Source organism: Maniola jurtina, chromosome 25 (assembly GCF_905333055.1).
Source record: "Maniola jurtina chromosome 25, ilManJurt1.1, whole genome shotgun sequence".
Taxonomy (NCBI): Eukaryota; Metazoa; Arthropoda; class Insecta; order Lepidoptera; family Nymphalidae; genus Maniola; species Maniola jurtina.
This window is the reverse complement of record NC_060053.1, coordinates 7,420,987-7,438,424: the sequence shown is the minus strand read 5'-3', so window position 1 is coordinate 7,438,424 and position 17,438 is coordinate 7,420,987. Positions and strand designations below refer to the sequence as shown.

General features: G+C 41.9%; 1 protein-coding gene across 1 annotated transcript; it reads left to right on the top strand.

Annotated features, from left to right (window-relative positions):
- Positions 1-11,257: 11,257 nt before the first annotated feature.
- On the top strand, positions 11,258-12,916 carry LOC123877940. Its single transcript, XM_045924876.1, has one exon. The coding sequence runs from the start codon at positions 11,258-11,260 to the stop codon at positions 12,914-12,916; it is 1,659 nt and encodes a 552-aa protein (XP_045780832.1).
- The last annotated feature ends 4,522 nt before the right edge of the window (positions 12,917-17,438 follow it).

Below are 17,438 nucleotides of genomic sequence, written 5' to 3'. Positions count from 1 at the left end.
TTTTTAACCCCCGACCGAAAAAGAGGGATGTTATAAGTTTGAGGGGTGTATCTATGTATTATTATGTAATTTAAAACCGCGCGATTCCCTACGAGAGAAATTTAAGGAAATAGGTATTCTTACAGTAGCTTCTCAATACATTTACAATAATATAATTTTTGTACGACAAAACCTCCTCAGCTACAAAAAAATCGGTGATTTCCATGACAGGCCAACTAGAAATCGTAATAAGCTCGCAACTCCTACGCTCCGCCTCAGAAAAGTGGGAAAGTCATTTGTGGGAATGAGTGTAATATTTTATAATAAAATTCCACAGTCAATATTAGACTTGCCTTTACCAAAGTTTAAAAAATCCATTAAAAGTATGCTCCTGGCAAAAGCATATTACACAATCGAAGATTATGTAAATGATAAAAAAGCATGGATTTGACTCGCTCCAGCAATGCGCGGGTCTGCAATTGCTTGTATAGTATAGAATATTATTGTAAATTGCACAATTGAAAAGAGCAACCGCCGAGTTTCTTGCTGGTTCTTCTCGGTAGGAACGGCATTCCGAACCAGTGGTAAATTATTTGACGATTCAAAAGCACTTGTAAAAGTTTATTTGAATAAAAATCTATTCTATTCTATTCTATTCTATTCTATGTATCTGTGGCATCGTAGCTCCTAAACTAATGAACCGATTTTAATTTAGTTTTTTTTTTGTTTGAAAGGTGGCTTGATCGAGATTGTTCTTAGCTATACTTAATCTAAGAAAATCGGTTCGGCCGTTTGAAAGTTATCAGCTCTTTTCTAGTTACTGTAACCTTCAGTTGTCGGGGGTCACTTGTGACATTTATACAGAGATAGCTTACACAGTTTTAAGTTTTAAGATATATTGTATTATAATGTGATGTAGTGATCAAATAAAAAAAGTTTCTTTCTTTCTTACACGTACCCTGGAGACTGACATAGGCCAGGTAGTTTTTATTCCAGAAAATCAGAGTTCCCGCGGGATTTTTAAAATCCTAAATCCATACAGACGAAATCACGGGATAAACTAGTACTACACTATTAATAAAAGCTTACATAATATGTGGTACGTATCGTTCTATTAGATTGGACCACTGAAATGGACGTATACAAGTATGTACGCTGGAAGACGTGTGTGTGTTATTTGTGCAAAGTGACAGTTCTCTTCTTCTTCTCTTCTTCTCTCTGGGCTGGTTTCCACCCTTGAACGTTTCCGTCTGTTGTGTGTGCGTTGCCCCTCCCCGCCGAAGTCTTCACTCCAGCCATCCAAGCTCGCTCCAGAAGCCGAGTAGACCGCCCAGGTTGCCGAGGGCTTCATGAAGTGAGGTTGGGGATCCCAAATGGCGTTCTCGTTGTTCTGCCACCCCCGTGCACTCCAGGAGCACGTGCGTCAGTGTTTCATCGACCTCCATGCAGGCCCTGCACAGAGGACTGTCGGTAACACCTATAACGAAAAGGGGTTTGTTTAGTGGGAAAGTGACAGTTATTTTTTGTGCCGATTCGAAGCGCCCTATCGAGTGTACTGGGAATAAAAATTTATCTTCTTCTGTTTTTGTTTTGTGGCTTTTAGTATGCCAGACCAGCACAATGCACAGTGTCAACTCTCAAGTATTCGTAACTTGAAGGAGGCACATAAAAAATGCCAATTATAAGAATATATTTTGTATCTATTGGTCTTCATACTAAGTATCAGACGCTCACTGGCAGCTATCAGCGCCAAAATGGCAAAAATTAAATTGCTTCAAAAACAAAATGCAGCCAGTATTCTTGGCACCATCCACGTGGGAATGATTTGTACAGTTATTAGATGAGGTTAGCTTCAAGTTTTATTATAGGTAATGGTTTCAATAAAAATCCATACTTAATATTATAAATGTGAAAGTGTGCCTGTCTGCTATCTTTTCACGGCCCAACAGTTTAACCGATTCTGACAAAATTTGGTACAAGGTTAGCTTATATTCTGGGGACGGACATAGGCTACTTTTGTCCCGGAAAATCAAACAGTTCCCACGGAATCTTTAAAAACCTAAATCCACGCGGGCAAAGTCGCGGGCATCGGCTAGTGAAAAATAAAATAGGTCAGCAATTGCAGGTCCAGCGTACTTATATTAGTAGAGGTCAGTGGATTGGACGCAACGCCCCGTGTCCGGCTGGGCGGGCGTGGAATTCGAAAAATTTCAATCTTCCCGTTCGGGCTGACTGGATTTTTGCGGGCATACGTCCCGTATTGAAATCCAAATACTTTTATGCAACGATCAGTTAGAAATGTCCAACTTTGTACGCTGTAGGCACCAGAGATATGAGTATCTACAGTATTTTTTTTTAAAGAATATTAGCCATTTTAATCATGACTAACATTCCCTTTTCCCCTCCAACTAAGCGTAAAGCTTGTGCCAGGAGTGGGTACGACAATAGTGCAACGGGTGGGGTTTGAACCACCGACCTTTCGGATGTCCGCTCCTATAACCGTTGAGCTATTGAGGCTTATTGAGGCTTATTTGTAATAAGTGCTTCCAAAGCGGTGCGAAAAGTAAAAGCAAAAGTAATAGTTTGGCTTTATTTTAAATTTTTCGCGTGGATATAGATTTTTAAGAAATTCCCTCCGTTTTTTATAAATCATTGATTTTTCTGAATAAAAAGTAGCTTATGTGTTAATCGAGAGTGTAATCTATCTTCATTCCAAATTTCATTCAAATTCGTCTAATAGTTTTGGCGCGAAAGAGTGACAAACATACCCACACACATACACACTTTCGTCTTTATAATATTAGTTTGATTAGTATTCACAATCGTTATTAAACTTTATGTTCAATAAACTAAAGAAAGATGTTACAGTAAAATTAGGTATGCGAATTACGATTATGAGGTTTTCCTTTTGAGATACGGACCCCTAAAAATGGCTGGGGCATACAGACATACGGACTGGACGAGACATTATTAAAGGTTCATCGTTTTACTGCGGACCCCTAATAAAAACCGGCCTACTCTTGAATTAAAGTAAGGCACGCAACATACAAAGTGGGGCCCGTAATGTTAATTCGGAAAAATTTAAATGAGTTTTCGTGACCTAAAATATAAGGAAAACGCATTTTCATCCAATTAAACGGCAGCTTATTATTTCCAGAGCGGACGTCGACACGTGACGTCACAGGAAATCCACCGGAAGTGCCGCCATGACGGCTTAAGCGTTGGCGAAAAAATTACGCTTTTCGGCGGGAAAATGGCGACTTCCGCTTCCTGCGCCAAATTGACGCCAAAGTGTTGAAATTCCACGATTTATGGTGTACAGTGGGACTGCATTGAGTTTTGCGAACGCTAACTGCTTAGCGATAGTGAAATATTTTTACCCGACTTTAAGAGGAGTCTCTCCGTCACTCGTTCCATACAAATGTAGTTCGTCTCTCATTCTAATATTAACCAATCATACTCAATGGAATTTTGTAAAAACGTTCCGGTAACTAATATCTATGTCTTTGGTTTTCCAGATTTCCCTTAAAATTTCATGGACTTTGGACACTGGACATGCAACATGTAGCATGCGACATGCACCACCCGCCCTCCCACTGCTAAGCATGCAGGAAAAGCCAACCACCAAGCAAGCCCCAAGTTTTAAAGTTTAAAAATAGCAGGGAGCTGTTGTGCTTTTTAGGGTTCCGTAACTCAAAAGAAAAAACGAAACCCTTATAGGATCACTTTGTTGTCTGTCTGTCTGTCCGTCCGTCCGCGTGGATGTAGGTTTTTGAAGATCCTGTGGGAACTGTTTGGTTTTCCGGTATAAAAAGTTGTCTATGTCAATAACATGGACGCAAGCTACCTCGGTACCAAATTTCATACAAATCGGTTGAGCGGAGGAGTCTTTAGGAACCCCGTGGGAACTCCGATTTTCCGGGATAAAAAGTAGCCTATGTCCATCCCCGGGATATAAGCTAACTCTGTACCGAATTTCGTCAGAATCGGTTAAACTGTTGGGCCGTGAAAAGGTGGCAGACAGACAGACAGACACACTTTCGCATTTATAATATTACTAGCTGTGCCCGCGACTTCGTTCGCGTGGAATAGTGACTTTTCGGGCAGCGTGATTCTTTAAATTGACATAACTTTTTTATTTATGAACCGATTGACATGAAATAAACACTAAATATTAAGTGAAGCTTACTACAATATATTAGTGAAAACCGTATCTAAATCGAATAAGCCGTTTCTGATATTAGCGTGCACAAACACACAGACAAACAGACAAAAAAAAAATTAATTACAATTTCGGGTTCGGCATCGATATAATAACAACCCCTGCTACTTTTTTTTATATACATATTTCCATTGTACAGACACCATTTTTCTACAATTTTATTATATTGTATAGATAAGTATGGATTTACAAAAAATAATTATCATTTAGTTCCGTCGTACGTAAAAAGAAGTTGTCTCAATCACAGCTATGCTGATTCTGATTGCATTACGCAATTACCATTCTCTTGTCAGTAAAAAGTGGTATATCTCAGTGTGCTGTTGGAACTGCGTTGGTCGCCACATGTACTTGCTCTGCAATAGGCAATGATAGCGAACGAGTTGCAATTATTGACGCATCTAGTGTTTATGTGCTGTATCTATAGACAAGTCTTGCTTAAATAATTACAGCATTGGTTTTGCTCTTGGATAGGGCACATAGTTCAAAAAACCGATAGACGTTGGGTTCCCAAGGTGCTGGAATGGTGATCTCACACCAGAAAGTCCAGCGTTGGAAGATGCTTGGACTTTTTATATGTGTGAGGAAAACCAGAGTAACTGGTATAGTTCAACGAGTTTAGAAGCTGAAGTGGCAATGGGCAGGGCACCATTGGTTAAAAAAACCGATATGCGATCCCAAGTTGCTGCAATGGCAAGTACAGCACTTTGGGACCGTGCACAGGTAAGTGCATCGCTGGAAGACCTCCACTAGGTGAATAAACGAAATCAACGAGTCGCAGAGAGCCGCTAGATGGTGGTGGCACAATACCACGGCGTGTGGAAGTTCCTACAAGAGACCTAGATCCAGTAGTGGATGTCTATTGGTTGATGATGATAATGGTTTAGTAATCCGGCGTTATAGATTAAATTTTCATATGCTTGCCTGCAGGTTTATATTCGTTGTGTACGGGGGCTGGGTCTATGTGCTCAACCGTACTAATAGGGAAATTTCCCACCGAGCGGTGTTGTGCTCGGTAGTGCCAGCTGGGCCAACGGTTGTAGTTTAAAACTTCTATATACTATAATGCCTATTGATAAACACTCTGTCAATGCGATTGAAAGTTCCGTGTTTTACTTGAGCTTCCGATTAAGCTACCCGTGCTGCCATCTAGTCCATGCGTCGTGAGTAATCAGGGGTTCGTGTTCGAGCGTTTGTTGATTGATTAAATTTAGAAGCGACATTTGCTTGCGAATGTGGCAACCGCTACAGTTGTATGAACCAAATTACACGCAAGCCGTGGTCGAAAACTAGTAAATAGTCACAAGGTGCTATAATGGCGACCTCGCACCGGAAAGCGCAACGTCGGAAGATCCCTCACTAGGTGGACGGACGACATCAGACGAGTCGCAGAGTAAATAAAATACATATCAATTTCAGTACTCGACTATAGATACGGCGTCCACGACCAGTCGTTACACGACTAGTGCTTTTACCGTGTTTTTGCGCACGCAGGCTCCGCGTCTAACGGTATCAAACTGTATCAGGCTTTCTATGTGATTTTGCATGTTTCATTTACTTTAACTACAATTTGTCGTACATCTGAACATTTTAACGGTTCATTTCCTTACAAGTTGCTTAGGTACTGACTTCTACTGTACGTACGACAGATAGATAGATAGATAGAAGCCTTTATTGCACACAAAAACATATGTAAAGGAACACAAAACAGAAAGAAGAAAACAGAACAAAACAATTGTATGCAAAGGCGGCCTTATTGCTTAAAGCAATCTCTACCAGGCAACCTTTCACAGAATTCAAAATAGGCTTACAACTTAGACGTCTTATAATCTGCCTTTTAATCAAGAAAAGAGCAAACGCCGAGTTTCTTGCTGACTCTTCTCGATAGGAAAAGCATTCCGAACCCGTTGTAGATGCATTTGACCAATCAAAAGTACTTGTAAAAAGTTTAATTGAATAAAAAATATTTTTACTTGTTTATTTATCAAAAGAACATGAGCTTGTTGAGAGCGAGCCATACCAAAAGGTTGCTTGTAAGGGATTGCTTTAGCAATAAAGCCGCCTTAGCACCCTCATGTATGCCTTTGCACCCTCACGTCTTCTGTGTGTTCTGTAATATATATGTTTGTGTGTGCAATAAAGAATTCTAAAAAAAAATTATTTTAACTTGGAAAATGGCGAACTTTCATAGCAGATGATCCCACCAACTGTCAGAAAAGATAACGAAACAGAGAAAGCAGAACGAATAAAAATAGTAAATAAGAGCACAGCCTAAACATATAATTCATACGACGGAGATGTCTAGACAGAGCAGAAAGCATACTTATTGCGACGTATAAAAATGTTCTAATATTGGAACCGCTTTGAGATATTAGTAGAGACACGGGCGCCGATTTTTCTTTAAAATACATAGTCATTTATTTTATAACTAGCTGATGCCCGAATTCGTCCCGTGGATATAGGATTTTAAAAATCTCGTGAGAAAAAGTAGCCGATGTCTTAATCCAGGGTATAAGGTGAGGTAAGGTTGGGTCGGTTGGCATGCCTCTAACGGTGTTTGGACACGTAGTGTCCCAGTGGTGGGTCTGCTGAGGTGGACATCCGTTGGCGGATTAACGAGGTGTTTACAGTCCCTTGTGCTCCGTCATCAGCGGTGGGATGGAACTTCGTGAGGTTTTTAGTTTGTAGGAGTCCGACATAACCACTGTACTCTCGGTGGTCGGTGGTACCCATGACGGATTTTCCTCACGAGAACAAAAAAAAGGGTATAAGGTGAAAGAGTAACAAACATCATGCTTACAAAATTTCGCGTTGATAATGTAGGATAAGTTCTGTTTAATTTTTTTTTTTTTTAATGAATTATTATAAACATCTTACAGTTCTATAAGTTCTACCTGGAAGAGATCACTTTAGTGATAAGGTCGCTCTTTGTTTAGTTAAGTGTATCCTGTATTCTTACTCTTTGTAATTTTGCTAACAATAAAGTTGTTTTAAATTAAATTAAACACTATATTAGCACGTCTAAAAGCTTTGATCTGAACTCCGAAGTCATCTGTACACCACTGCTCCAAGTAAATACTATACTCGTATCATTTTCTGAAGCAAAATTTGAGTTTGACTCAAACCCCTCACTCACATAGTAGATGATCCCGGTAATTTACCAACTATCAGAAAAGATAACGACATAGACAAGGCATTGATGTCGCAAAACGAATAAAAACTGGCTCACGTCCGGCCGAGCCGGGTGGCAGGGTTTATGCGAGAGTGAACAAGCCGTTATTGTATTTTTCCCACGATAAAACAAAGTTATTTTTAGTTTTCTATGGATTAATGCTAGTTGTAATCTTTTAACTATAATAAATATTGGCAGTTAACATGCTTTTAGTTTAAACTTTTTTTCCAAAATGAAAAAGGTTTTTCAGGTGTTTCGACGGCCTCCCAGGCGCTGTGGTAAGCACCGTGGTCCTATTAGTGGGAGGTAACAGGTTCAATTCCCGGCAGGGGTTTGGAATTTTATAATTTCTCTGGTCTGGTCTGGTGGGTGGCTTCGGCGGTGGCTAGTAACCACCCTACCGGCAAAACAAATTTAGCGTTCCTGTACAATGCCGTGTAGAAACCAAAGGAGTATGGGTTTAATGAAATCTGCCATACTCCTTCCGAGGTTAGCCCGCTTCCATCTTAGACTGCACGTTAATGCAAGTTCGATAAATAAATGTTAAAAAAATATGTATTAATAAATTAGTAACTTTGGAGACCTGGGGCTATTGTAGCTTAGTGCTAAAAAAAATTACGAGACATTTCACGTCGTTTAATAGCCTCATCGGGTGACAAAAGGGCTGGCTAATTTTTTGTGCAACGGATCAGCCTGGCTGTCCAGCATGGAAATGCAGCCATTATTCTTGGCACCATTCTTGGGCATGATTTTTATAGTTATTAGATAAGGCTAGCTTTAAGTTTTATTGTAATATTGTCAAATAAAAAATAACTTAGTCTCACATAACACCATCCTTGCGTCATTAAGACCGGTTTAGGAGTAAAAAGCGACAGTACAGGTCGATAGCCGCAGGTGCGGACGGACAGATGCGATAGCGTGTATATATACACCTACAGACATACACTGCGGAAGTTGTATGTTATGTTATGATGCGGTGTTTTGATTTCGTCATAATACAGGACGTACCTACTCTTCTTCAAGGCTTCTTTATCGCCAATAATGCGACGTATACTCATTAATGAGAGACGCGACCACTTCATATTGCAATCATCATCATCATCAGCCTGTGGACGTCCACTGTTGGACATTGGCCTTCCCTATAGAGCGCCATCACATGCCCCTTACCATATTGTAATGGTAAGGGGTTTTTGGGACTGAATACTGACGTGGGGTGCCAAATCCTTCCACATGAGAGTACAATTTTGTCTCTTAGATTAAGCGATTGTTTAAAAATTCTATTTAGCGTTGAACGTAAATCTCACGTGGTGGTAAGTGATATTGCAGTCTAAGATGGACGGGCTAACATGGAAGGGATATAGCAGTTTTATTAAACCTATACCCCTTATCAGTTTCTACATGCCATCGTACCGGAACGCTAAATCGCTTGGCGGGACGGTAGGGTGGTAATTAGCCCCGGCAGTAATCTCCCATCAGAAAATAATATAGATATTTTAAATTCCTTAACTGCACCTGCCAGGATTTGAACCCGGGACCTCTCACAACCACAGCACTCACCAGTCAACAATGCACCAGGGAGGTCTATGTTTTAAGAGTTAGGTCGATTATAAAGATAAGGCGCATAGGACTTTCTTACCGTGAACTAACAGTCAATCAATCAATCAGCCTGTTTGCGTCCACGGCTGGACATAGGCTTCCCCAAGAGATAGCCACCACATACGATCCTCCGCTTTTCTCATCAAACCCACTTCCCACTATCTTCTTAAGGTCGTCAGTCCAGCGGGTTGGAGGTCGTCCCAGACTGCGCTTGCTGATACGCGGTCTCCACTCCAGAACACGTCTGCCCCAGCGTTCATCAGTTCTGCGGCAGACGTGGCCTGCCCACTGCCACAGCTGGCTAACTCGTTGAGCTATGTCGGTCACTCTGGTATCCTACGGATGGAACTAACAGTACAAAAGCCAAAGTGTCAATAAAAAGTATACAATTAACAATGTAAGACAATATACAAACTCATATAATAAAAAGATAGTATGGGAGAAAAAATAAAACAAGCGACTTTACAAGAACAAGATTTTATCACCCCGCAATTAACTCCCGTCCCCCAGAAGGTCCCTAAATGGCACATTAATTAATGACCCGGATAATACCACCCGCCATCTTGCGCAGACAGTAGTTTCATTTTTAAAAATTTAATAGTTTTCAGGTTGTTATAATTAATTGTACTAGTTTTTGCCCGCGATTTCATCACTGAAACCAGTGAAAGAATTTTCAAAATCGTATCTTTAGTTCCAGAGATTACCCTCGGACATACATACGTAACTAACAAATTTTTATTTCTTTATAATAGTAATAGATATAAGTTGATTATGTGAGTAAATATACCATTCAGTAATCTATTTTTATTTAAGACCTCTGTACCTACATAGACCTCTATACTTAGATATTTATAGCTTATTAAAGACCTAATCAAATCGCTTCTAGCAAAAACATCTGATAAAAAAGATAGTATGGGTGAAGTAAAAAAAAAACAAGCGACTTAACAAGAAAAAGATTTTATCACCCCGCAATTAACTCCCGTCCCCCAGAAGAAGGTCCCCAAATGGCACATTAATTAATGACCCGGGTAATGCCACCCGCCATCTTGCCCGGACCTCATAAATTTATTAATTAACTCGGGGCAGTCTTTTTTTCCCGCCAAATTATACAATGTTTTCATTTCGTGAATTGGTGTAGTTAATTTAACGGTGACAGTTGTTGTAGAATGTTAATTTTAGTGTATATTAAACAGTGTTAATTTGGTTTTCACTAATTATATTTTTTTATTGCCTGTGTCCCATTTTTGGGCAAACGACATCTCTTTCCTCGTTCTACGTCAATGACTTATTCTACGTATACAAGGTGTAAGATAATGCCCGCAACATCTTGGCAAGCTGAGGTTAGGACTGATACGATGGGTAGATATACCATAAAGTTGAAAACTAAAACCTGACTGCGATCGTTTTAATAAACGCTGAAATATTATAGTAAAATTGTTTTTCTGTCGCATGGTATATTTATTTTTAAAGTTGTTGTACACTTATATTTATGAGTTCAAAATTTTCTCCTCCAATTTTTTTCGTATAAAATATAGCCTGTGTCACCCGGACCCTTACATCGAAACAACTGACACCTCATTCGTCAAAATCGGTCCAGTAGTTTAGACACTACACACACAGACTTAACAGAATTTGGATACAAACATACATACACACATACATACATACTAAAATCATAACCCTTCCTTGGCTTTGCCGCAGTCGGGTAAAAAAATGTTCTGAGACGTACCTACTATTGACCAATCCTGGCATTTTACCCAAACTAAGTGTGCAACCGAATCATCAAGGTACTTATTACATGATCGGTATATTAGTGCATTAAAAACCTATGAATTTTTTATCACTTTAAAAGCTCAGTCAAAATTTTAATCATCAGTTAACATTAACTGACATAAATGGCCGACGTTAATTAACTGAGTACTTATCTACAAATTGATTTGCAAGTTTCAATTAGCATGGCATCTATTTGCAATAAATTATGTTAACCTGTTCGAACCGGTTATAATTTACACGGGTTTATCCGGTTTAATGCAGTTACCCGTGCGGAGTTGGCTGCTCTCCCATCGGGCGCGTCCCCGGCTGGCGGATAGGGGATCTCCCTCACCAGACTTGTCTGGCGGGTACTGGGGAAATAAAATACTCAGCGCGGACCAAAAGCAAGCACAACAAATCCAGGCAGCGTCTGTACTCGGAGCGAGCGGCTGCCTGGTCAGCGTCTGTCCCACATTGGGCGGCTGTTTTTCCGGAAGATGTTAGTAGGAGAGAGAAGGAAGGAAGGGAGATAATTGAACATGCAAGCACAACAAAAAAAGATACTACCCCAGGCGGGTTCCGGCGCTGATACTAGTGCCGGGGAATCCCGCCCCCTGACGGTCTCGGCCGACAGGGGCTGCCCCTCGTATTCTGGGGAGGGCAACGTTTTGCTTAAGTGTGACAAACCATTTGCGAGGTCTGGCCTGCTACAACGCACGCCGCCTAAAACAACGACACAGGCACGGACATGGACTGATACAGATCAAACGGAAACGGAGGACGGAATATCTACAGGAGATGAACAGGCACAATGCAGACGACCACCCTACGTAAGCCCCCTGACATTTTTCTCACCCATGGTGAGCACGCCGAAAAATAGAGATGGGAAAAGGAAAAAGTCACCAAAGAGTAATAAGGAGACAGAAAGTCTAGAGGAAAAGGAAGACCGACTTTTGGGTGAACTATTCGGCAACATCGTAGATGTAAACTCACTTGTGGAGAGACAAGGGCCATACAAGAATACAGCTAATGAAATTAAGACAAGACTGCGAGAACTGCAAAAGCTGTGTGGACGGGTCATGGATGTCCGAAGAATGAGAATAGGAGAAAAAAGCGAAGAGATGGAGAGAACTCCAAAAAGAGCAAAGAGAGTAGCAGTGGTGGTAGAAGATAAAGGTACAAATACATCGACCGGAGGCGAGATGGAAGGATTAGAATGGGATGATGATCTGGGTACGGAAACTGACTGGAAGGAAGTACAATCGAAGGGGAAACGCCAAAAAGAGAGAAATAGGAACAAAGGATTAGGAAGATATCCGGCGGAGATCAATCGAGTGCAGGACAAGGAAAAAGAGAATGAGATCGAGAAAGATCTACTGACAAAGACAGGGAGGAATCGGGAAGAGGAAAAAGCCCCAAATCAGAAAGCTAAGAAGAAAGGAAAAAATAAGCTGGGGAAAAAGCCAAGCGGCAGAAAGCCAATCGCGAAGCCCGAAGCACTGCTAGTCGAGGTAAGAGACCGTGACTATGCCAGCGTACTTAAAGAGGTAAAGTCGGGACTAGCAAGTGAGAAAGTAGTATTCTCTAAGGTAAGAAAGACCAGAAGGGGCGATATACTACTTGAACTTGAGAAAGGTCAAGATGGAAACGCCGTGCAAGTAAAAGAGAAAGTGGGGGAACTGTGCCCAAATTTAACACTTAGAGCGCTAAAAGAGTCTGCCGATGTTATAATTAGAGGACTAGATGCCACAGTGGAAAAAGAAGAAGTGGAGGAGGCATTAAAACAAAAGGTGAAGGAATTCCACGTTAAGAGTTTTTGGGAGAACCGATACGGTATTAAGACAGCCCTGGTCGAGCTTCCGAAGGAGGAAGCTCAAAAACTTGCAGACCAGAAAAAGATAAAGATAGGATGGATGAGGGTCCCAATCAGGCTCTCAGTAGAAAGAAAAAGGTGCTACAGGTGTCTCGAATACGGGCATATTTCAATGGCGTGCCCAGGCCAGGACCGAAGCAAAAAGTGCTATAACTGTGGCATCGAGGGGCATAAGGCCATAGACTGCGAGCGGGAAACAGCATGCGCTATCTGTATGGATAAAGGCCAGAGCAATACAAGACATCGAATGGGCTCGAAAAGTTGCCCGTCTTGGAAAGAAAAGGTGCCTGGCGGAAGGATCAAAGTGCCAAAAAACGGGGTATAGGAGCAGGAAGCGGTGCAATAGGCTCGCAGATAAAGGTCCTGCAAATAAACCTGGACAGAACGCGAGCCGCCCACGACCTGCTCGAAGTGACGGCAAAAGAATATGACATAGACTTAGCCATCGTGGCGGAGCCAAACAGAAAAATAGTGCAAGTACGTGAATGGATCACAGACCATAGAGGGGATGCCACTGTAGTTATTTATAATAAAGGCACCCATGCTAAAATAGTGGCGCAAGGAAACGGGTTCATTGCGGTAGCAATTTTTGGGCTCACGATTTTTAGTTGCTACTTTTCGCCGAACCATAGTTTTGAGGACTTTGAGCGAGACCTAGATGAGCTTTTTGAAAGCATCAAGTCACAGCGTGGAGACATTTTGGTAGCTGGGGACTTCAATGCAGCGTCAAAAGTCTGGTCCAACAAAACCGAAAATGGCAGAGGTCGGCTAATCATGGAAATGCTCGCGAGTATGGACATGGTTATAATGAATGAAGGAGTCGCCCCAACGTTTCAAAGAGGTAAGAAAAACTCCACCCCAGACATTACATTTGCCAACGCAAGTATGACAAAGAGAGTTACTGAGTGGCAAGTCCTGGAGGAAGATAGCTTAAGTGGGCACCGATATATAAAGTTTAATATACTTCAACATGAAAGGAAGTCACCAATCGAAACACAGGTAGGATGGAGATTGGATAAGCTTGATCAGAAAGTCCTAGAAGGTGTGCTTAAAGAAAGTGAAATTGGCTCTCCAGAAGAATTTGTGATAGAGACCACAAAAGCCTGTGATAGGGCGATGCCCAGAAAAGGAGTTTACAGACGAGCACCAGTATATTGGTGGAGTAAATTAATTGGCGCGAAAAGAGCTCACTGCACAAGATGTCGCAGAGACTACACACGTGAGAGAAGGAAAAGGGGTAGGGAAAACTCAACCAGAGATGAAAGCAAAGAAGTAGAAATGCAGGAGCTCAGAGAGAAATATAGGGCAGCGAAACTGGATTTGCAAACAGCCATCATAAAGTCAAAGGCAGAAAAATGGAAAGAGCTCTGTGATGATGTGGATAAGGATACTTGGGGACTGGGATATAGGATTGTCACCAAAAAACTACGGCAAAGTCCGCCCAGCTTGGAAATGGACCTAATTAAAACCGTGGTCAAAGTATTGTTCCCGTTCCATGAAGATTTTGGCCGCATCATGGGAGACGCCTCTCAGATGCCGGAAATTACGGAAGAAGAGCTAAGGACGGCGGCTGAAGGTCTTAAACTAAAAAAAGCGCCAGGACCTGATCTTATTGCGCCCGAAGTGATCAAAATGGCAGTGCAGGCTATACCGGAGAAAATAAGAGCAGTTTTAAACGATGCTTTTGCAGCTGGGACGTTTCCTGCAGATTGGAAAAAAGCAGGTCTGGTCTTACTCAGAAAACCAAATAAGCCAGCGGGAGACCCGGCCGGATATAGACCAGTCTGTTTGCTTGATAGTTATGGCAAACTCATGGAGAGACTCCTTCTTAACAGAATAGAGAAGCTTTTACCAGACCACGGCGGTCTCTCTGACCATCAGTATGGTTTTAGGCAGGGCCGGTCCACACTGATGGCTGTAAAAAAAGTAGTCCAGACTGCCATGGTGGCAAGACAGGGCACGCTAAAAACAAGAAAGCTCTGTGCCCTGATCTGTCTAGATGTGAGGAATGCTTTTAATTCTGCGTCTTGGCGAGAGATCCTTTTGGAAATGCGTAAGAGAGGCTTCCCAGGCTACATCCAAAACTTGATAAGTAGCTACCTAGAAGACAGATCTATAAGAGTTAGAGATTGTAATGGAGTGGAAGACATGGTCAAAGTCAGCAGTGGAGTACCACAGGGATCAATACTTGGCCCAACTCTTTGGAACATTCTGTACGATGGCGTCTTCAAGCTGGAACAAGAGAAGGGCATCCAACTTGTGGGCTTTGCTGATGACCTGGCTCTCGTAGTGGTGGCTAGATCCGAGGTTTCCCTCATGATCAGGGCAAATAGGGCGCTCGAGCGAATACGTAGCTGGATGCAAAGAAGGCACTTGGAGCTTGCACCAGAGAAAACGGAGGCGATTGTATTCAGTGGAAGGCGGAGGCTAGACCCTATACAATTCAAAATTCAAGGTGCGATAGTAACTCCGAAGGACCACGTGAAGTATCTGGGAGTATGGCTCGACAAAAGCCTCAACTTCAAGAAACACATAGAGGAGGTAGCCAATAAAGCCCAGAAGCTGACAGAGGCACTGTACAGACTTATGCCTACAAAAGGAGGGCCTCGAGCGAGCAAGAGGAGGGCTTTGGCATCAGTAGCCCACTCCATAATTCTTTACGGGGCACCAATATTCAGGGAAGCTATGAAGGTGGAACTGTATAAGAAGAAATTAGAAGGAGTCCAAAGACGACTAGCTATAGGTATTTGTGGAGCATATCGAACAGTCTCCACTGAAGCCGTGCTGGTGATAGCTGGGCTTATCCCTATAGCGAAACTGGTAAGCGAACGCGCTAAGCTGTTCGATAGCAAGGAGCAAACACTTTTAGAAGTGCGAGAGGACACCTTGAAGGAGTGGGCAAACGAATGGTCGGGAGCAGGAAAAGGGAGCTGGACCAGAGAACTCATCACCGACCTGAAAAAATGGCACACTAGGAAGCATGGGGAAGTAGATCGCTGGCTGACACAAGCGCTCAGCGGTCACGGGGTGTTCAACACCTACCTCTTCGCAATCGGGAAAGCACCAAGCGAAGGCTGCTACTTTTGCGGAGAGGAAGACACCCCGAGACACGCAATCTTCGAATGCCCAGGTAGTGCCGACCTAAGGGCAAAAGCGCTTCGATCGACAGACGCGGAGGACGTGAATGCCCAAAATCTTATGGCGCGCATGCTGTCGAGCGAAGACGCCTGGCTAAGATATAGCCAAATGCTGAGAGCTACCATGATGCGAAGGGAAGAGAAAGAAAAAGAAGAAAAGAAGAGGATAGAGATCTAGGAGGTCAGCATGATGTAATGCGACGCAGTTCCGTGCTCACCTTGGCAGACATGGGGAGGTTATTTTAGTCCGTGCAAGTCGGACACACCCTGCCAGCAGGCAGAAGTCCGTAGGGATTTTTTCCTCCCCCGAAGAAAAAAAAAAAAAAAAAAAAAAAATGCAGTTACTACCAGTTCACAGAGTCGCTTACGGCTTAATAATAATAGCGTATTAGTTATGTGCTTACATTATTGTCATTTGATTTAGTAGATTTCGCGAAACTTTTAGTTTTTTTGACGTGACAACGTCTTATAATTCGATAGAGCCGGCTGCACGCACGAAAAAACATGACTCATGCGGCGTTACCTCGCTCTGAGGCGTTCCATGTAAGGCTTGAAGTGCAAGCGAGAGCGCGGAACGAGCGACAAAGAAGCACAATCGGCCTTTGTTGTCACGTTCAACTATCGTCAGTAAACCGACTTTACAGACAACCATTTTTTTTTTAAATTATATAGACTAGCGCTTGGCTGCAATCAGACCTGCTAGCAAGTGATGATGCAGCCTAAGATGGAGCGCGCTTGCCTAGAAGTTGCCTATTCACTCTTGACTTGAAGGTACCCATATTATAGGTGGAAGGGAAAACTGATGCCGGAAGGGCGTTCCATATCCTAGCGGTTCGAATTAGGAAAGAGGAAGCCAATCGTTTCGTACGTGTTCGAGGAATTTCGACTACGTACGGATACAGACCTTGACGATGCTTAGTAGTACGATGGTGGAAAGGTGAAAGAGGAACCAGTTCTTGGAGTGTTAATTTTTACCAAATAGTTATAAATTAGCAAGCTATCACAAGCGGATCACAAATGCTTACTGATGACTAACCGTGAACGTTTGTAGCACCAGAAAAAGCATGATATTTTGCCGGTTTTTCAAGAACTATTGATCCGTCCCTTGAACGACCTCATGTTTTAGGGTTCCGTAACTCAATAAGAAAAACGGAACCCTTATAGGATCACTTTGTTGTCCGTCTGTCCGTCCGTCCGTCAAGACTACCTACAGGGCCCGTTGACCTAGAATGAAATTTGGCAAGTAGGTAGCTCTTTTAGCACAAGTAAAGGAATAAATTACCAATAAAATATCCTAATTTCTACTTTATAGTTATCCAATAATGTAACAATTAATGTATATTTAACATGTAATGGCATAGCCATAGTTTAATTATAAATTAATTTGCGTAATCGGGATCGCTACATTCTAATTAATTATTAATTAATAATTAATAAATCATATCGAACTGATAATGTAATATATTGTATATTTCGATATCTATAGTCCATACACGCATATTATGTAAAAATATAAACTGAGTGATTGATATTCCTACTTATCAACGTAGCCTATATTATAGGAACTAAGATTTTCCATGTAAATTATTTCTATAACTTACATACATTTGTACTTATTAAGAAACCCTTATATGATCACTTCGTTATCTGTGTGTCTGTTGTGTCTGTCTAGAAACCTATAGGGTACTTCTCGTTAGCCTACCGCAATTA

Coding starts and splice junctions, on each gene's coding strand:
- LOC123877940 (XM_045924876.1), top strand. CDS start 11,258: ATGCAAGCACAACAAAAAAAGATACTACCCCAGGCGGGTTCCGGCGCT.